Below are 20705 nucleotides of genomic sequence, written 5' to 3' on the forward strand. Positions count from 1 at the left end.
GGTTTATTTTTATTTTGTTGCAGGTTCTAACACTGTTTTAGTTGAGAAGAGAGAAAATTTTCATAAATTAAATTCTTCTAGCTTGTAATTTTTCATGTTGTTAAAAGCAAAATCGTGGAGAGATACGTCAGAGACAAAGTGTTTCAATGTTCATAGATAAAACTTTGTTACGCTGATTTTGAACATTTTATGCAATTAATTTTTTTTGTGAGTTATCAGTCTTCTTACTGGTTTGATGATGATGTGGCCCATCATGATTTTCTCTCTTTTGCTAACCTCTTCATCTCAGAGTAGCATTTGCAACATACAGCCCCAATTATTTGCTGCATGTATTCCAATCTCTGTCTTCCTGTACAGTTTTTACCCTCTAACAGCTTCCATGGAAGTTATTCAGTGATGTCTTGACAGATGTCCTACAAACTTGTCCCATCTTTTTCTCAGTGTTTTCTATATATTCCTTTCCTTGTCAGTTCTGTGGAGAATCTCGTCATTCCCTACTTTATAAGTCCACTCAGTTTTCAACATTCTTCTGTAATACCACGTCTCATATGCTTTGATTCTCTTCTGTTCCAGTTTTCCCACAGTCCATGACTCACTACCACACAGTGCTGTGCTCCATATATACATTCTCAGAAATTTCTTTTTCAAATTGAGGCCTGTGCTCGATACTAACATACTTCTCTTGGCCAGGAATGCCACTTTTTGCCAGTGCTGGTCTGTTTTTTATGTCCTCCTCGCTCCATCCGTCATGTGCTATTTTGTTATCTAGGTAGCAGAATTTCATAACCTTTACTTCTTGAGCTCCTATCATGATATGAAGTTTGTCGCTGTTGTCATTTCCACTACTTCTCATTACTTTTGTTTTTCTTTGGTTTATTCTCAACCGGTTTTCTGTACTTATCAGACTGTTCATTCCATTCAGCAGATCCTGTGATCTTCTAAAGATAGAAGAAAATAGAGGAAGCAGATCTTATCATTGATATACTTTGACTTCGAATATTAATCCCACCCTTGAACCTTTCTTTTATTTCCATTATTGCTTTTTTGATGTACAGATTGAACAATAGGGGAAAAAAGACTGCATTCTTGTGTTTCAGCCATTTTAATCTGAGCATTTCGTTCTTGGCCTTCCACTCTTATTGCTCCCTCTTGGCTCTTGTACGTATTGGTACGTATATTACTCGTCTTTCTCTATAACTTACCCGTATTTCTTTCACAATTTTCAAACATCTTGCACCATTTGACATTGTTAAACACCTTTTCCAGGTTGACAAATCATTTGAATGTGTCTTGATTTTTCTTTAGCCTTGCTTCCGTTATCAACTGCGATGTCTGAACAGCCCCTCTGGTGGCTATACCTTTCCTATAGCCAAACTGATGATTATCTAACACATTTTTTTTCTTTTCCATTGTTCTCGTACACTACTGTTTGGAAAAAGTGGAACACCAAGACTGAGATATATTATCACTGTGATATTTATTCCACAGATTAGGGACACGAAACTACACGAATGATTAACATACAGACTGGTACATGCAATGTGACTGTGGAAATCCAGTACGGAGTAGTGCCACCACATGCTGCAATCGGAGCTGCTAGATGTCGTGGCATGAAATGCCAGTAGCTGTTCAGATGCAGGAGACGAGATCGCGTGCTTCATTGCTAGAGAGTTCTGGTCAATGAAAGCCGGCACATTACCAGTCCAGCTTGCAGAGGATGGCGTTGAATCATCGACACAGATGTGTCCACATCTGTTGCAGTGATCCAGTGTTGCGTCAGCCCTGTGGACGATGGTGTTCTGTCCATTATGCCCAAGTGGACAAAATGGCAGTTATCTCGTGCTGTGGTCACATTGTGTTGTCCAGTACCCAGTCGGCACTGTGTACAGTCCTCTTCTCTCCATTGGTTCTGCATACACCTCACTTTTGAAGCAGTGTGTCCCATACAAACCACAGTGTCACGAAACGACAGAACACTAGAATTTTGCAAAAACAGACATAATGTCTTATGGGACAACAGCAATCAGTGATTTTATAATGTTACTTAAAATCCGTCTTGATTGCAAAAAATTTTTTATATTATTCATATGACCGGTTTCGGTTCATTCAGAACCATCTTCAGATCTGATATTTCAGTTACAGGAGTAACCCGTCCAAATCCAGCACCTTTCACATGCTACGTCACATCATGTGACGTAGCATGTGAAAGGTGCTGGATTTGGACGGGTTACTCCTGTAACTGAAATATCAGATCTGAAGATGGTTCTGAATGAACCGAAACCGGTCATATGAATAATATAAAAAATTTTTTGCAATCAAGACGGATTTTAAGTAACATTAGAACACTAGAAGACCAATCACTCTGCCCCATTCAAACACACTCACTTGCCTATATTCCACCCTGTGATGTTGGTGAGGAATAGTTGTACTTGTTCACACATTTCTGCTTCATATGTCGGCTCCACACGCATTGAGCATTGCTGTCCAGTCAAACAGAAGAGGGTGCTGTCGGGCGTACCTGCATGCCACCTATAAATCCCTTATTAGTGGCCTGCTCTTCTAATGTCCTTTTATTGTGGTGTGTTGCAGATCATTGCTTCTGAATGTTTATTTTTCGGAATCAGTTGTGTACAATATAATTCTTCTTATATTTTCTGGAAGTTATTTTGATGCATTTTTTAATTATATAATTTTTCAAACATTGAATGATAATTGATCTTTTATCTTGATGCACTTTAGAAAAGGATTTGTAGGTTTCTTGACGATTTAGTCAGAATCTTGCCGTGGGCTGTGGCTGCCGGCAAAGATGTAATGACCTGTACTGCTGTATCAACAGAAATACAATGTCACATACTCGTACACCCAGCCTCTAACAGTAAACAACACAAAGAATTTTAATAGTTTCATATATTCATATGCATTTAATAAGATGTGTTAAAATAAAGTTGTAAATGTTCACCAGATGTTGCTCAGGAGGGAAGACATCGATGTTACAGGGAATATTCTGTTACGCTACCCTACCCCTGTTCTGTCCCCCCCCCCCCCCCCCCCCCTCACCCGCCCCCCCTCACACACACACACAGAGAAAGAGAGAGAGAGAACACGGCACATTTTCTCAGCCCTGGTATCTGGTACAGTACTCTGTGGTACTTACTGATGGTGTAATTGAATGATTTTGACACATTTCACTAATTTACCTACATTGCATTTCATTGTGTTAAGGACTGGCCACCAGTCTACACCAAGTGTTGATGGTCTGAAGATGTTTTGAACTGTGCAACAATTTTCTGATGAAATGATTTCTACAGGATGCCCCAGGAGGAATGGTCAGTATTCAGAGATATCGCAGGAACGATCATTCGAGTCAGAAAAATGTAGTGAACATGGGCTGTAAAACAACATATGTTAAGAACTATGAGCACTTCTTTCTCTTCAATTCTGTGAACAAAAAAATCTCTTCTGCTGCTTCCCTTATTCTTGGAGGAGGTAGTATGGACCAATCAAGAACAAATTGTCTAGTTATTGTAAGAGCTTTGAGCAGTTCTTCTGTAGAAGAGATGTGTTTTTTACAGTAGCAAAGACAAATAAGTGCTCATTACTCTTAAGGTATACACCTTAGAGTCCATGTTTACTAGGCTTTTTTTCTTATTTTGGTCCTTACTGCCACCTTTCAGAATATGGAAAGTAAAGAGTTTGCAATAGGAGAGATTTGTCTCATATTATCAAAGATGAAGAAGTGATATAGCTGTCTAGGTATGCTTTTTAAGCCCATGTTTACTGGACTTTTTTGCTTCAAATGATCGTTCCTGTCATATCCCTAAACTTTGACCATTCCTTCCTGAGACACCCATTGTATGTACCTCAATTGCATTCTTTAAAATTCTGAAGGTGACTTGCATAAACTACAGAAAGTGAAGGACTGTGTACAACTTGTGCAGAAACCAGACTGCAGTTATAAAAGTCGAAGAATATGAATGGGAAGCAGTAGCTGAGAAGGGAATGAGACATGAGTGTTGGCTATCCCTGACATTGTTCAGTGTGTTCACTCATCAAGCAACAAAGGAAACCCAGGAGAAATTTGGGGAGGGAAAAGAAATAAAAACTTTATGAGTTGCCAGTGACCTTGTTATTCTCTCAGAGACAGTAGAGGAATTGGAAGATCAGTTGAATGGAATGGATTAGAAATAGCAGATGCATTTTGCTATTTGGACAGCAAAATAACTGTTGATGGCTGAAGTAAAGAGGATATAAAGTACAGACTGGTAGCAGCAAGAAATGCATTTCTGAAAAAGAGAAATTTATCTAAATTTAGATGTTAGGAAATCTTTTCTGTTGTGTAGCCCTGTAAGGATGTGAAACCTGGAGGATAAACAGTACGGAAAAGAGGACAATGGCAGCTTCTGAAATGTGATGCTACAGAAGAATGCTGAACATCAGACAGGTAGTCCAAATAACTGATAAAGAGGTACTGAATCGAATTGAGGGTAACAGAAATTGTGGAGAGCTGCTGCAAACCACTCATTGCACTGAAGACTACAACAACAAAAACATAAACAACTAGATTGCACCCAGCACTTATACTTACTTCACAGTGTTACAGTTTTCAGAGTCAGCTGTGTAAATTGTGTAATTCCTAATATAAACCGGTTTCTGTCTGCATTGACCTTACGTTACAGAGGTGTGCATATAAGCACAGTTGTCTTTTGTTGTACTCCCATCAGTTACAGAACATTTGCATTGCGTCTGCATGAAAATTATTAACAAAAAAAATTTTAATATATTTTTCTGTTAAATTGCAGATTTACCCTTCAGAATTTGGCCTACAGCGTATGAAGGAAGAAGAAGTGAAAGGACCTTTAGAACTCTGTGAAAACAAGAAAGCAAATAGTGATGAAGAAGAAAGCACCGTTGAAGATAAGGATGAGGATGAAGTAAGTAAGACTTATAAGCTGATGCACATTAGTTCATGCCAGATTTTCTCATGTTGGTTGAAACACTTAACCATGTGAGGAAAAATTTTTAGTGAACTTCGATGTGGTAGCTATTAGCTGGTGTGTCCCACTGATAATGTTATTACACTAATTGAAGCTAAGTTCAGTAACTGAACTAAACTTGTTCCTGCATGTTGAACTACCACATACTTTTTATTTAATATCCAGTTTTATGAAGAGACTGATAGTGTGTTCACAGGAAGTCAATTGTCCCTCATTGTTGCTAATCTTTATATGGACAGGGTGGGGACATGTTTGGAAAATTGGGAATCTTCAGGGAATGAAATTTACTGGGAAAGTAAGGGACACTTCAGGGAGTTGTGGGAGGCTTTGGTGAAAGTTGGACTGTTTGTTCACGAAAAAAATTTACTTAACAACAATTATGAGAAAGCTAGATAGCTACTCACTGTAAAGACAATATGTTGGGTTGCAGACAGGCACAATGAAAATATTGTTGCATACTAAGCTTTTGGCAAAAGCCTTCTTCAAAGAAGAAAGAAGAAAACACACACACACACACACACACACACACACACACAAAAAAGCAGATCCCCCGACCCTCTCCCTCTCCCACTCCCCCTCCCCCTCCACCTCCACCTCCCCCTCCCCGTTCCCCTCCCCCTCCCCCTCCTGCCTCCCCTCCATCCCTCCCTCCCTCACACACACACACACACACACACACACACACACACACACACACGCGCGCGCGCGCGCGCGCGCGCGCGCGCGCGCGCGCGCGCGCGCGCGCGCGACTGCTATCTCCGTCCACTCTGGCCAGACTGCAACTGTCGTGCTGAACGAAAGCAACATTCTGGAGTGAGGCAGGGAAGAGGAAGGGATAGCAGAGTTCGAGGGAGGGTTGTGTGGAAGAGTGCTATAAAGCGAAGTGAGCAGTGTCTGGAAGGTGTAAGGACAAGGCTGCCAAACATCACATTGGACGGCTGTGGAGGAGGGGGGAGTGGAGTGTGGGAGGGTGGAAAAAGGAGAGGAGAAAAGACTGGTGAGTGTGTTGGCAAAGAGCAGTACATAATGAGAGCGAGGGAATGTGAGTTGGGATGCGATTATAGGGCAGAGGTGGCAGAAACTCTTGTATGAGGACATTAGGTTATTGTATGTTGAGATGCATAATTTCAGGAGAGAAGCACATGTTATAAGGATAACTCCCATATGCATAATTCAGGAAAGTAGGTTGTGGAAGGGAGGATCCAGATGGCTCAGGTTGTGAAGCAGCTATTAAATCGAGCATGCTACATTCAGCTGCATGTTGTGTCATAGGGTGGTTCAGTTTACTCTTGGTCACAGTTTGGTGGTGGTCATTCATCCTTTTAGAAAGATGATTGACAGTCATACAAATAATAAAGAACTGTGCAATGGTTGCAGCAGAGCTCATATATGACATGACTGCTTCCATAGGTGGCCTGGCCTCTGATGGGTAGGATAAACCTATGACAAGACAGGAATAGAAAGTACTGGGTGGGTGGATTTGGCAGATTGTCCACCTGGATCTTTCACAGGGATATGATCCTTTTGACAAGGGGTTGGAAGTGGCATAGGAGTGGACTAGAACACGTTACAACACATTCTCCACTTTAGGAGGGTTGGGAAGGATTGTGGGAAAGATGTTCCCCATTTCAGCACATGATGGTAGCCCTGACGAAGGTGTGGTTCAGTTGTTCCAGTCCAGGATGGTACTGGATGATGGAGGAGTGCTGCTGTGTAGCTGCTTCTTGGTGGTGGTGGTAGTGGTGGTAGTGGGAGGATTTGAGGGTGTGTGGAGTTATGACATAGGAAATCTATTTGCAGATGATTGAAGGCTGTCTGTTAAGGCGTTGATGAGACATTCAACATATTGGGCAAGAGAGTTCTTGTCACTGTAGATGAACCATTCCCACATAGCCAGCTTGTATGGGAGGGACTTTTTGATGTGGAAGGGGTGGGAGCTGTCAAAATGCAGTATTGTTTGTGATTGGTGGTTTTAATGTGGACAGTGGTGTGGATAGAGCTGACAGAGAGAGGAGGTCAACATCCAGGTAGGTGGCATACTTCATTGAGGAGGATGAGCTGAAGTGAATGAGAGAGAAGGTGTTCAGGTTGTGAAGGAATGAGGAGTACAGATCATGGAGATATCATCATAGAACATGAACCAGGCCAGGTTTAGGATTTTGAGAGACTAGGAACATTTCCTCTAGGTGGCCCGTAAACAGGTTGGCATAGGAGGGTGCCATGTCAATGCCCATGGCTGTGCCATGGAATTGTTTGTATACAAAGCCCCAAGCCCCTGGTCTGGTTCATGGTCATTACTGATATCTTTGTGATCTGGACTCGGGGCGAAGACACCCTATCCTCATCTCTTCACAACCTCAACACCTCTCCCATCCGCTTCACCTGGTCCTCCTTCACCGAGCATGCAACTTCCTGGTTGTTCGCCTCCTCCTCCTCCCCGTGGCTCCATCAACACTGTTATACACATTAAACCCACCAATCACCAACAGTATCTGCATTTTGGCAGCTCCCATTCCTTCCACACACAAAAAAAAAAACCCTTCTGGACAACCTGGTCACCCAGCATGGTGTATCTGCAATGACAAGAACTCCCTTGCCTAGTATGCTTAAAGGCTCACCGAGGCCTCCACAGACAACTACTGTTTCGCAGACCTAGTCCACAAAAAGATTTACTGTGCCATATGCTCCCACATCCCCAATCCTCCCACCTCCCAACACATTCTCCACTCCTGAAATTATCCCAACCGCAACCTACGATAACCTAATGTTCCTACACTCCACCCAACAGTTTGCACCCCCTCTCCTATCACCAACTCCCTGATCACACCCCCTCATCCTCACTGTGCGCCACTCTTTGCCAGTGCATTGCCCAGTCTGTCCCGCTCTCTGCTCCTCTTTTTTTCTGCTCCTCTTTTTTTCTGCTCCTCTTTTTTTCTGCTCCTCTTTTTTTCTGCTCCTCTTTTTTTCTGCTCCTCTTTTTTTCTGCTCCTCTTTTTTTCTGCTCCTCTTTTTTTCTGCTCCTCTTTTTTTTCTGCTCCTCTTTTTTTTCTGCTCCTCTTTTTTTTCTGCTCCTCTTTTTTTTCTGCTCCTCTTTTTTTTCTGCTCCTCTTTTTTTTCTGCTCCTCTTTTTTTTCTGCTCCTCTTTTTTTTCTGCTCCTCTTTTTTTTCTGCTCCTCTTTTTTTTCTGCTCCTCTTTTTTTTCTGCTCCTCTTTTTTTTCTGCTCCTCTTTTTTTTCTGCTCCTCTTTTTTTTCTCCTCCTCTTTTTTTTCTCCTCCTCTTTTTTTCTCCTCCTCTTTTTTTCTCCTCCTCTTTTTTCTCCTCCTCTTTTTTCTCCCCCTCTTTTTTTCTCCCCCTCTTTTTTTCTCCCCCTCTTTTTTTCTCCCCCTCTTTTTTTCTCCCCCTCTTTTTTTCTCCCCCTCTTTTTTTTCTCCCCCTCTTTTTTTTCTCCCCCTCTTTTTTTCTCCCCCTCTTTTTTTCTCCCCCTCTTTTTTTCTCCCCCTCTTTTTTTCTCCCCCTCTTTTTTCCCCCTCTTTTTTTCTCCCCCTCTTTTTTCTCCCCCTCTTTTTTTCTCCCCCTCTTTTTTTCTCCCCCTCTTTTTTTCTCCCCCTCTTTTTTTCTCCCCCTCTCCTTTTCTCTTTTTCTGCTCCTGCTCCCTCCCCTCCCCTCCCACGCCCCTCCTCCACTGCCTCTACGCTAAACCTGGCACTCTTTTAGTGCCATCTTTTAATCCCTGAACACTCCGCCAGACAGCACTCTTCTCTCCCTTCAACCATACCATCCCCTGCGGGTTTGGGATTCAGAATAGGCCCGAGGTGTTCCTGCCTAGGGTTTGACCTCCACACCTTCCAAGTTTTTCCGAAGTGTCCTATATGGTGCCCTACATGGTGCATCATATATCATCATGTGTTTAAACCTTCTTCACATCTTACTGTTATGGCTCTACAACTCCACCTGCAATCCAGCTATTTGGGTGAGGACACCTTATGAGGTACATTATCCACTTCTGTTGCTTGCTGTCCTCTTTTGCCCCCATGACAGTATTGGATATCTTTGCACCCAATATCCAGCTCGGTAGCCAGTCCGTCGTGGAGGGGTCATCGTGTACCCTCTTAGTCGTAGCCCCCTGAACACAGGGATCTCACTGCTGATGCCTGAACTGCAAACTCCCTACGTATACCAAGGAACAGGTGCCCATCTTCCTGGGGCATCAGGACTCCCGACAACGGTCATCGCACCAGGTGGCCTTTGCTGTGGCTGGTGGCATCTGTGGGGAGAACCCTTGATCTGAGTGGGTGGCATCAGGGCAGATGACCCACAGTGAAGTGCATGAAGTTATCTGATGTTCTTGGTTGACTGGTCCCAGCAGTCCCTTAAGTGTGGAAAAGGCCAATTTAATGCTGACAGATATAACCCCAAATCATTCCCTCCCTCGCTACCCCATGGGGGGAACACAGGGGTAAGGATCAAGGTGAGATGTATTCTCCCAAATATTTAGGTTGCGACAGGCCTGATCGGGAATCTTTTCTACTAACAAAGCCTCTGTTTTTTGTCAAGAACTTATGGGAAAAGTTCAGAGAAGTGGCGGGAATATCGAAAATGAGAAATGGGCCGTATTGGTACAAACAGAATCCCCTGTCCAGTTGCATGCATTGCTGTGACAAGCTGGGTGGTGTTTCGGTCTCCATCACCCCCCCATAAGAGCTTAAATATAATCCAGGGGATTATATTCCATGGAGATCCCTTCTTGCAGTCCAATGACGAGTTGTACGCTAACGTACAGCAACGAGGTGTCCACTTCATCAGGCATGTGTATACGGGACCTGAGGACAACAGGTTTGCTACCGGTGCCTCTATCTTGGCCTTCAAGGGTGATATGTCGCCTGAAAAGGTCAAGTTGATGGTCTACCAGAGTGACATTAAACCCTATTTTCCTCCCCCAATGTGGTGCTTCAAATTTTGGAATTTGGGCACATGTCCTCTCTGTGTAACACAAACACCAAATGTAGGAAGTGTGGACGTCCATCACATACAAATGTCCCTTGTGCCCCCTCCTCCCATTTGTGTCAACTGTGGAGAGCATCATTCCCTCTCTTCACCAGGCTGCACCATTTATCGGAAAGAGAGTAAGATAATGGAATATAAGACACTGGATAGGCTGACGTATACAGAAGCGGAAAAAAAAACATCAATTTTAATACTGTAGACATGACGTCATCCTGTGTTGCAGTTATGACAACATCACCCTTTATCAAAACAGCATCCCCATCAGTTCTGTCTCCTGCTGTGGGCCTTCAGGGCCACCAGACTACGTCTGTCCCCTTCATTGGGCTTCCTGATCATCATCAGTTCCTGAGACAAACTCAGAGACGCCCTCCCAGCCCATGAAACCATAAGAAAAGCGAGAGGACTGAAAGAAGAAACCTATCAAGAAGAGAGAGATCCTGATGGCCCACACGTTGCTGCTTCTGGCAGGATCCAATTCTGAGGATGAAGTGGAGATCCAAGTGTCCCACAAGGACCTAGATCTCCATAGAGCCTCCAAACCAGTGGACACTGAAACCACTAGCGCTCAACAGGTGGCAGTAGTCTGGTCTATTTACTCTCCAACCAACCAACCAACCAACCAACCCACCCACCCACCCACCCACCCACCCACCTACGCCCTGCTATTCCTCTCTTTTTTTCTGCCCCACTCCGGATTTCTGCTTTCATTCAGTGCAAGAATTGCAGTCTGGCCAGATCGGCCAGTGTGTGAATGTGTGTGTTTGTTTACCTTTTTTTGTGAAGAAGGCTTTGGTCAAAATGTTAGTGTGTAACAGTCTTTTTGTTGTGCCTGTCTGCAACTCAGTGTGTTATCTTTACAGTGAATAACAATCTATCCTTTCCATGGTTGTTAATATTCCAACCTGGACTTTCCATTGTTTAAAAATTTACTTTGTCTTTTTGTTACAAATACATTCAAGATTGTGCTTCACAAATGATCAGTTGTGGACTTGAGTAATGTAAGAAGAAGAAGTGCATTAAATTACAATGAAGGCTTTCATGACCAGTTGCCTTAATTGCTGGTGACATTTCTGTATTGTATGGTCATGGTCCATGAAACTTCGTTGTTCCTAAACCAGAGCTGCATTGGACATCAGTTGGCAGAGTCAGTGGTCCCAGGACCACCTCTGAAGAGAGAGGTGATTACTCTGGAAAGGGGGCTTGGTAATTTATACATGATCTGCAGAGATAATTGGTGTCAAAGGTAAAAATTATCTGTTGATTCTATAGAGACTCTGTCTCTGTATCACCAACTGTCATGGCTTCTTCTTTTCTGTTAAAATTGTCCCCATGTTTATATATTTCGGTGGCTTTTCTATATAGCTGTGGATAGTAGTTTTTCACTGTAGATCAAATATTTATTTTTGGTGAAATTCACTTCATGGTTTCATGACTGAGGAGCATGCTCTGCTTCAGCCGATTTGTCAGCTTTTCCTAACCAGGAAAGATTTTTGTGTTCCTTCAGACTAGTATCACACTTTTAGTTTCATTATAGACATTACCACATGTACACAGAACCTTGTATACCTCAAATTCATATAGAGGAGGGCATTTATTCTGTACTGTCCTACACCTGTTACAAAGTGCACTGAATTCTTGTAATGTTTTTTGCTTGACTATGTTTACAATAGCATGTTCATTGATCCCAGGAATCTTCATTATTGTCAGTGGATTTTTGACTCAAGGTCAGTTTCCCAGTGCATGATTGTGAGAGCGACAGTGATGTGTGTGTGAGACCAGTGAGTTCATCTTTCTCACAGAAGCATGTTTTAATTAAAAATATGTAAATAGGGATCCTTATTTGAAGACACATGCTTTGGTAAGTTAATATTGAGTATTTGTACTTTGGTTCTGTTTTATAAATTTTAGTGGAAACCAGTATTTTTGCTGACTTTCTCACAGTGTTGGATGCTGTGACATGCCTACTTTCTATTTTTGACTTTAGGCTGTATGAGTTTTTTCAGAGTAAATGAAGTTTTTAGAGTAAAATATATTAAATTTGTGTATTAGAAATTATTGCAATTAAACCTCACAATATATTCGACTAACAACAAAAATCATCAGCTTCCTATATATTTTATTTTCAGTCCTAGTTGAAAGTGGAATAATTACTAATAAATGACAGTGCAACTGAAAAAACTTCACATGCAGCCTTGAAAACTAGGGAAGTAAATCTTGCTCCAACACACAACAAAAAACATTCAGAAAAATTGGGAATTTGAACCTGGAAATCTGAGGGAAATCACTTGAAGAGAGAAAGTCGCCAACCTGATGGAGGAGTTTGAGCAACAAGCTATTGAGTACACAGTTTAAAATATTGTAGCTTTATGTGGTCTAACTGCAGTGGAAATTAGCATGTCATTCTCAAACTCCTGTGCTCCATCCACCCAAATATTCACTTTGTGACAGAGGCAAATAAGGGTGACTGCCTCCCTTTCCTTGATGCAATAATCAGAAAGAATATTGATGAGTCACTATGGTATGTGGTTTATAGGAAGCCTTAATTTAGACCGCTGTGCTGATAAATGCACTACTGACCCGCTGTAAGTATTGTAAATGAGGAGAGTTTGAAAGCATCATGGAGTTCAGTCATGAGTAAAGCAGGTGGTAGACTTCAGTTTATTGTTAGAATACTGGGGAACTGCAATCAGTCTACAGTAGAGATTACTTACAAATCACTTGTGCGAGTGGTTCTAGAATATGGCTCAAGTGTGTCGGACCTGTGCCAGAGAGGACTAACAAGGGATATTGAACATAAACAGAGAAGGGCAGCACGAATGGTCACAGGTTTGTTTAATCCATGGTAGAGTGCCACAGAGGAAGTGAAGGAACTGAAGTGATAGACTCTTTAAGACAGCACTGTTCATAAAGATGCGTAAGTGTTGGAAATGACTTTTACATGATACTGAAATTCTGTTTTGCAAATATGGTACAAAACAGTAGCACACTTTAGCAAGCATTGCTCCACTGGTATGGCATGAATGACACAGAAGGAATATAAAAACATTTTGGCAACAACTGGGGTTTCGTATAACTTACTACCTGTATATTAAGTCAGAAAAGTTAATTTTCAATTGTACTTTGGCATAACTTTAACTAATCCTTTTTATAAATAACATGTAGAGTACTTGCGAAACAAGGCTAACTGAAAAAATATAAAATTTATTGCACAAAGTTTTTAATGTAGTTAAAGAAAGCAATTTTTTTACTTCTATAAATTAGGATACTTGCAAATATTGTAGCACTTGGAAAAGGATCCTGCCTTCATAAATGACTTAGGATAAAATATGGGTGCTCAACACAAAGTTTAAAGAACACAAACTTATTATTGAATAAGAAACCATATAACTGGCCCATGTAATTATACAGTATGACTATGCAGCTGATTATTTGAGACATAGGTAGTGGCTGAGGCAGCTGAAAAAGCCAGCTAATTTTTGTAGTACATAGCTTTGTACCAATGTCTTACATGAATAACGAGCCCAAATTCTTCCACGTTGGAGGCTATATTAAATAATTTTGCTTCACTCGGCATACAAGATGTTGTGAAAACTTTGCATGCTAGCGACCAACTATCTCTTGCCACAAAGGAGCTTTGCAGTTCAACTGCCAAATCCACCTTTTTTTATTCCCACCATGTGAGTTTTGTAGTGGAGGGACTTCCCTCCATGTTTTGTACGATTATAATCCTAGTTACCATATGCACGAACAGGTGGTACGTCTATAACTTTAATGTTTCAGTGCTTTTGCAGAACGTTGCTTTTAAAGTGACATACATATAGTAATTCTATTGACTTAAATTATTCGCAAAACATTTACATAGATGTTAGATCAAAGAACTTGGTTATACAGATATCTCATTAAGTAAAAGCAGACAAAAAAGTTATTGAGATACGTATAGGTGATATCAATTTTAGTGTTACAATCTTTGTCAGCAGTTCTAGGCAGTGGGCTAATAACCCAAAACATAGATCATTAAAATATATGATTAATGAAATGAGTGGCAAAAAAAGGATATTTTTTCCCTCTTAGCTTTTAACATTTGCACACTATACATGGTGGATGTAATATTTTTGAAGAAGTAAATTATTTATATTGCTCATTCCTATTGTTACAGACAGAGGAGGGCAGACGTTACCACATGGAGAAGCTACGGCGTTATCAGTTGAACAGGCTGAAGTACTTCTACGCCATTGCCGAGTGCGACAGCGTAGCTACTGCTGAACACGTTTACAATGAGTGTGATGGCCTGGAATACGAGAGCTCTGCCACTAAACTCGATCTCCGGTTTGTACCTGATGACATGTCATTTGACCAGGTATCTGTGTTCTCTTATACCATTTGTAATAGTCTCTACTTTTAGGACATCTCTCTTTCTCTCTCTCTCTCTCTCTCTCTCACTCTCTCACTCACTCATTCATATGTACAAATATTAGAGACCACATCAAATAATTATAAGCTATTTTTGAAAGACTTATTGCAGCTCAAAAGCATTTCATTCTCTCGCCAGCCACATACTTTCTCTCCTCTGTTTAGCCACCGTTCTGTTTCAGCTTACCATGGAAGTCTTTAAAGTTGTTGTACTTCTTTGATCCATTTACTGGAGACCTTAGGTCTGTCGTCCAGTACTTTAAAAATCTACCTCATTGGTAGTGTCACATCCATCCTGAAACTATCTTCTAAGATAATTTGTAGCATCAGTATTGCCTCGCATGTTCCTATATTTCTCCGGAACCCAAAATGATATCCCTTGAGGTAGGCTTTTACCAGTCTTTCCATTCTTCTGTAAATAATTCTTGTCAGTATTTTGGAAAATTTGAGTAGACCAATATAATGCAGATGTTTCGTGGTGCTTATATTTACAGCAGAGTCCAGCAGATAATATGCTAAATGCAAAGACACGTATTGTTTTTAGGACACTGTAGTTCCATCTCCATTACCACATATAACTAGTACAAAGGGGCAGAAACTGATTGAAGCTTTGTGTTAGACGTGATAATGAAAAATTTCTAAGGTTAACAGATTTTTCAGTGCATAATTCATTTATTGTTTATTTAGACTTTGAAAAAATAAAGACAACTTGCAAAGGTACATTTGAAGCTGTGTCTTATAATAGAAATGCAGAACGCTCGAGGGAATAGACCATGGTGTTGGACCTTGTGTTCAAGGTTACCTTACATTGAGAAATTTAAACATGATAAATGTCTGCATGAAAATTTCATTAATTTTCAGCAAATAATTTCTGTAGTAGGCAATTTATATATAAATCTGTGGCACATTTCTGTATCTGTTAACACGTAGACTAGCAATAGTAGGGTAGGTTCGAGAATGGAAACTACTGTAGTGAAGCCACGCAGCAAAACACTGACATCTTTGCTTGCTGTATTGTGGAAAATGTTAGGTAGGTTGATACATATGTCAAGTATTTGGTGTATTCACGTTACAAGAAATACTCCTGTATAGTTTGTTTGTAATGTCCTGAACGAGAACTCTCTAGTTTCAAATTGGCTGAAGCCTGTGGAAGTAAGATCACTTCAGGCAATGTGTGTTTTGTGTCTAGCTGCTGCCAATGTTGTAGCTTGTAGGAAGTGATAGTTGTGCAGTGCTGTGCCAAACAAGTAAGCACAGTAGTTACAGGATCGCCACTCTTTCTGCGGCTGTCCACTTGTTGGGTTTGGTAGGCAGAGATTGCTTTTTGCCTTTGCATATTTGATCTGGCTACATAATACAGTCACATTAATGTGACCACCACCAATGTTTAATGTCAACACGCAGTAACCACTCACAGACAACAGGCAACAGCCCTAGCAGTGGAGGGTATATAAAGCGTGTCGGAACAGTTGTAGTGATGTGGAAATGGAGCGATTTATTTGATGTCCAAAAGGGTACGATCATTTGCTATCAGGCCAAGGGCAGAAGCATTTCCAAAGTGGCTAAGTTTGAAAAATGTTCATGTGCCACCATGATTAAAATATACCGTTCACGGCAAAATGGTGCTATCCAAAACTGGCACCGAGTTAACTGTGGTACACATCAGGCCCTAGATGTCAGGGGTGATGTGTATGGGTGAATAGAAATGCACATGTTGAGCAAGTGACCACCCAGATGAATCGAGGGTCTAGCAACAGTGTTTCCTCAACTACCATTCACCGAACATTGTTGCGTAGGGGCCTCCGCAGAAGCCACCCGGTTCGTTGGCTGGAATTTACACGCTGGTACAAACAGGACATCCACTGATTGGCAGCGTGTGACCTTTTCAGATGAATCTCGTTTTATGCTCCATCAGACAATGTGTGAAAGCAAACACCCTGCAACAATTATTGGAAGCATCCAAGCAGGAGGAGAGAGTGCTACGGTCTAGGGAATATTTTTGTGGCATTCCCTGGGTGACTTAGTCATTCTTGCAGTGGATGAACATAAGTAAGCATTATCCTTGGAGACTGTGACCTCTCCTACTAGCAGTTTGTGTTTCCTTAACATGATGACATGTACCAGCAGAACAATGAAACCTGTCACATAGCTTGCGGTGTACGTATGTGGTTCGAAGAGCACCAGGATGAGCTTACCGTACTTCCCTGGCCACCAAACTCCCCAAATTTATACCTAGTAGAGAATCTGTGGAGCAACCTCGATAGGGCTGTTGTTCCGTGGATCATTAGCAGTCATGACACTGGAATTGGCACAGCTCCACATCCCTGCTGGTACCTTCCGTGACCTCACAGACTCTTTTCCTGCACTTCTTGTTGTGGTCTGCATTGCAAAAGGTGGTTACTCAAGCTTTTGACAGCTGGTCCCGTTAATATGACTGGACAATGTATAACATCGTAATCTTTATTAGTGGCCTTTGCAGTTGAAAATTGTACTGTAATATTTGAATTTAGAAACTTTGTTGTCTTGTAATTAATGATTGAACAGAGACTAATCCTATGGTGGTTTCTCAGGAGCCACGCGACAGCTGTGACAGCTTACCAGAACCTGGGAAGTATGCACCCAAGCTGTTTACTAACACAGCTTTGCAACAGGCCAAAGTTGAACTCACATGGGATGAAACGGACCCTCAGAGAGTCGATATCACACGGAAACTGCAGACGGTAAAAAATATAGATGAGATCGACGATGCAGACCTGCGTGCGTACCTTGCATCGTCAGGATCAGATGAGGAGGAACGAGATGACCAACATAATGCGGAAGAGGACGAATTGTGTGAGTAGTGCAGTTTTTAGGTCTTCTGTATGGGCGAAGTAAAATGGTGTGTGTATTATATTAATCAGTGATGAGGCCATTAATTAATTAATAATTAATTAATATACATTCTCAAAAGACAAGGAACACACAGAAACCTAAAGTGTAGGTACACTGTATTAACAATAATCTATCACTTTACTGCTTAATGCTATTCACACTTCTGGTGTTTATATTTAATTGAGTAAATTGTAATGAAAGTTAGTAGTTTGGAAAAGACCACTGCCTCCTCAGTTATAATATATAGCTGCTATTAGTAGCTTAATTATCTACTTTTTACATAGCTATTTTTCAAAGAAAATATTTTCATGTCTCTAAATAATGAATCCTATTTATAGTACATTATTATTTATCACGTACACTATCTCATCAAAAGTATGCGGACACCCCTAAAAACATACATTTTTCATATTAGGTGCATTGTGCTGCCAGTTACTCCATATCAGCAATTTCAGTAGTCATTAGACATCATGAGAGAGCATAATGAATTCCAGCATTACCAATGGAGGATGCCACAAATTTTTAAGTCATTTTCAGCCAGTTGTCCGGATACTTTTGATCACATGGTGTGGATTTATATCAAACACTGCTACTTGACATGTGGCTAACTGAAATTTTCGATCCCTGAATCTGAATATTCAGATAATTTGTAGAAAGAGCAGCTAATGAAGTATATTTTTAATTTTCATTAAAATTAGTAGGGATTATCGATGTTGTGCTTTACATTAAACAGGAGGTTGTCGAATACTTTTGCTGCAGAATCACCTGATTTAATTCCTCTACAGTTGACTCTATGTAGGACATGACCGTCTTATGTGCGGCTCCATATGTTTGTGATGCCTGTGGTGTACAGAATTCAGTATTTTTTTTAGCAGAGTGGATTTCTTTTAACCATACTCATCTGTTAGATCTCCATGTGGTTGCTAAATACCTAGGTGTTGTGCACTCAAAACCATATATTGCGTTGGTGTGTAAGTTCATAGTGTTTTTCCATAAGTTTAATAAACACAACAGATACACATAACAGAGATTTTAGTCACAAATAATATGGTCTCCTTCATTATTTACTAAAGCCTGCTAATGCTGGGGTAACTTTCAAATTCAGTGACTTGAAATCACATGGTTTTGAGGTGAAGAATTTGTTGAGCCATGTTTGGAATGCATTTTCATCTGATAAGGAAGTTCCTTAAAGATTGTTCAATAGAGAGATGCACCAGATACATAACATTATCTTTTGTGGATGCTCACAGGTCTTTGTGTGAAGAGTTGCTGCTTTGTTTGGGTTCAACCATTCCTTTCTTTTCTTTGTTCTAGCATCAATACACCATTCCTTGTCACTAGTAATGACACAGGATAGGAATGGTTGGTGTTGTTCATGAGCCAATCCATGATGAGCAAGCAGGATTCACATCAGGCCACCTGCTGATTTTTGTGACTTTGGCTTACAGCATGTTATACCTATACTCCAGATTTTTGAATCTCCGCTACTGCATGCAACTGATGCATGATGGTGGAATTTCACAGTTCATCACATTTGCCAGTTCTCAAGTACACTGATGTGGATCATTATGAATTAATGTGCTTAAATGGTGTTCATCAAACCTCTAAAATCTTACTGAATGTGGAGAGTCACCAGTGTCAAAGCAATCCTCCTCAAAGCGAGAAAGTCATTTTCTTGCCATGTGTCCAATGGTATTGTGCCCATATATGGCGGAAATGGTTCTGGCTGCTGGCATCTCTTTATTGAAGTCAAACAGAAGAATATGTGGGAAATGTTCTGATTTCTCTGCACGGCACTCCATTTTGTAGCGTCCACAGTCCACTCACTATCTCCAAGTGAGAAAATAACATCATGTCAACTGAAACAGCTGCAGAGAGCTACAAATAAAAAATTACAATCGGTAAGTAAACCCATAGCAACTGGAACACTGACATGCAAAACAAAAATGCTACGAACGTATGCACCAAAGTAACATGATCATTGTCATTGTCATTCACTACCCATGTTTTGGTTTAGTTGATGTTCATCTTATTTCAGATTGCTTTCAAAGAATTGTTGTGTCCTTTTTAAAATGTTGAAGATTATTGATTGATTGACAATTTATTAACTTTGGTCTTATTTTGCTTCTTAAATGCAACAAACATGGAAGTAGCCTACAGTTATCGCCAATCGTGTGAGGCCTACAGAGATTGTGTAACCAGTGATTAAGTGGTCAGCAGATGTGTCAAAAAGCTTAATAAAAGATAGGATGTAGTCTGTGTTGACTAACAGAGTGGTTGATTGTTGTCCTCAGGTGGGGGGCCTGTCGAATGATACTGAAGTGAAAATTGGCGACAACAGATGTGTGATGATTTTTGTTATTTTCAATGGCATTACCACAGTATTACATTAAATTGTGAAAAAATCACTTGAGCTATACTAATTGATATTATGGTTGTGTAAATAACAGTCCATCTGAAGCTGATTTTTATCATTAGCTACACATTTTATCACGGAGTAAATCTGCTGAAATGAGAGAATAAGAGTTACAGAATATTTGAGGAGACCTCCACAAAATGTATGATAATCTACATAACATAATATTCTTACTGCTCTCTTTTGCTAAATAAATGGGTCGGCCGCGGTGGTCTCGCGGTTCTAGGCGCTCAGTCCGGAACCGCGCGACTGCTACGGTCGCAGGTTCAAATCCTGCCTCGGGCGTGGATGTGTGTGATGTCCTTAGGTTAGTTAGGTTTAAGTAGTTCTAAGTTCTAGGGGACTGATGACCACAGCTGTTAAGTCCCATAGTGCTCAGAGCCATTTGAACCAATTTTTTTTTTTTTTTTTTTTTGCTAAATAAATAGTGTATCTTCCTTAGATACCATATCCCACAAAACAGTTATGTAAGGGAAAGAGGTGTGTAAGTATATGTAAAGTTAGCACAAATCCTGTGCTCGCATATAGTTGCAACTTCTGTCAAGGTGATAAACACTGTCGTCTATTAAATTGCAACACCATGAAAGCGGCATACAAGAAATATCCAACTGATGTGCTAGCATATGCAAACAATTAATATTTTAATGCAGCCTCACAAAGTGGGTAAGAATAGTGCCATCCTCATTTTGAATGGGAAAGAGATCTCAGTAAGTTACTCATTCAGAAATGGCATTTGATCATTAGTTGTTTTTGAGAAGATTGTGTTATGACTTGTGTAAGAAGGAGAAACATCTGACAGCATGTGCCGGAACCTGACAGTGGGAGGATCGTGGTCTTAACAGTTTATCATTCAGCGATATAGGTGTTCGTATCGGTCAGCTTATGACGGCACTTTCAAATATGTAGTGGCCGAGATCAGGAGGGCTGTACTCGTTGTTGTGCGGAATCTCAACGGTCCCACATGACGTGGCCGAGAGGAAGGACATAATATATACTCATACGTGTAGCA

At 40.8% G+C, this 20705-nt stretch overlaps 1 protein-coding gene across 2 annotated transcripts in view; it reads left to right on the forward strand.

The window, feature by feature from the left end:
• Positions 1–20705, forward strand: part of LOC126106754 (ESF1 homolog) — an 87380-nt gene that overhangs the window by 20668 nt on the left and 46007 nt on the right. For both annotated transcript variants that reach the window (XM_049913126.1, XM_049913127.1), the window contains exons 4-6: positions 4800–4931; positions 14156–14356; positions 16980–17241. In XM_049913126.1, the coding sequence (XP_049769083.1) occupies positions 4800–4931; positions 14156–14356; positions 16980–17241 (595 nt within the window). The remainder of the gene's footprint in view (positions 1–4799; positions 4932–14155; positions 14357–16979; positions 17242–20705) is intronic.

This window comes from Schistocerca cancellata, chromosome 10 (genome assembly GCF_023864275.1).
Source record: "Schistocerca cancellata isolate TAMUIC-IGC-003103 chromosome 10, iqSchCanc2.1, whole genome shotgun sequence".
Taxonomy (NCBI): Eukaryota; Metazoa; Arthropoda; class Insecta; order Orthoptera; family Acrididae; genus Schistocerca; species Schistocerca cancellata.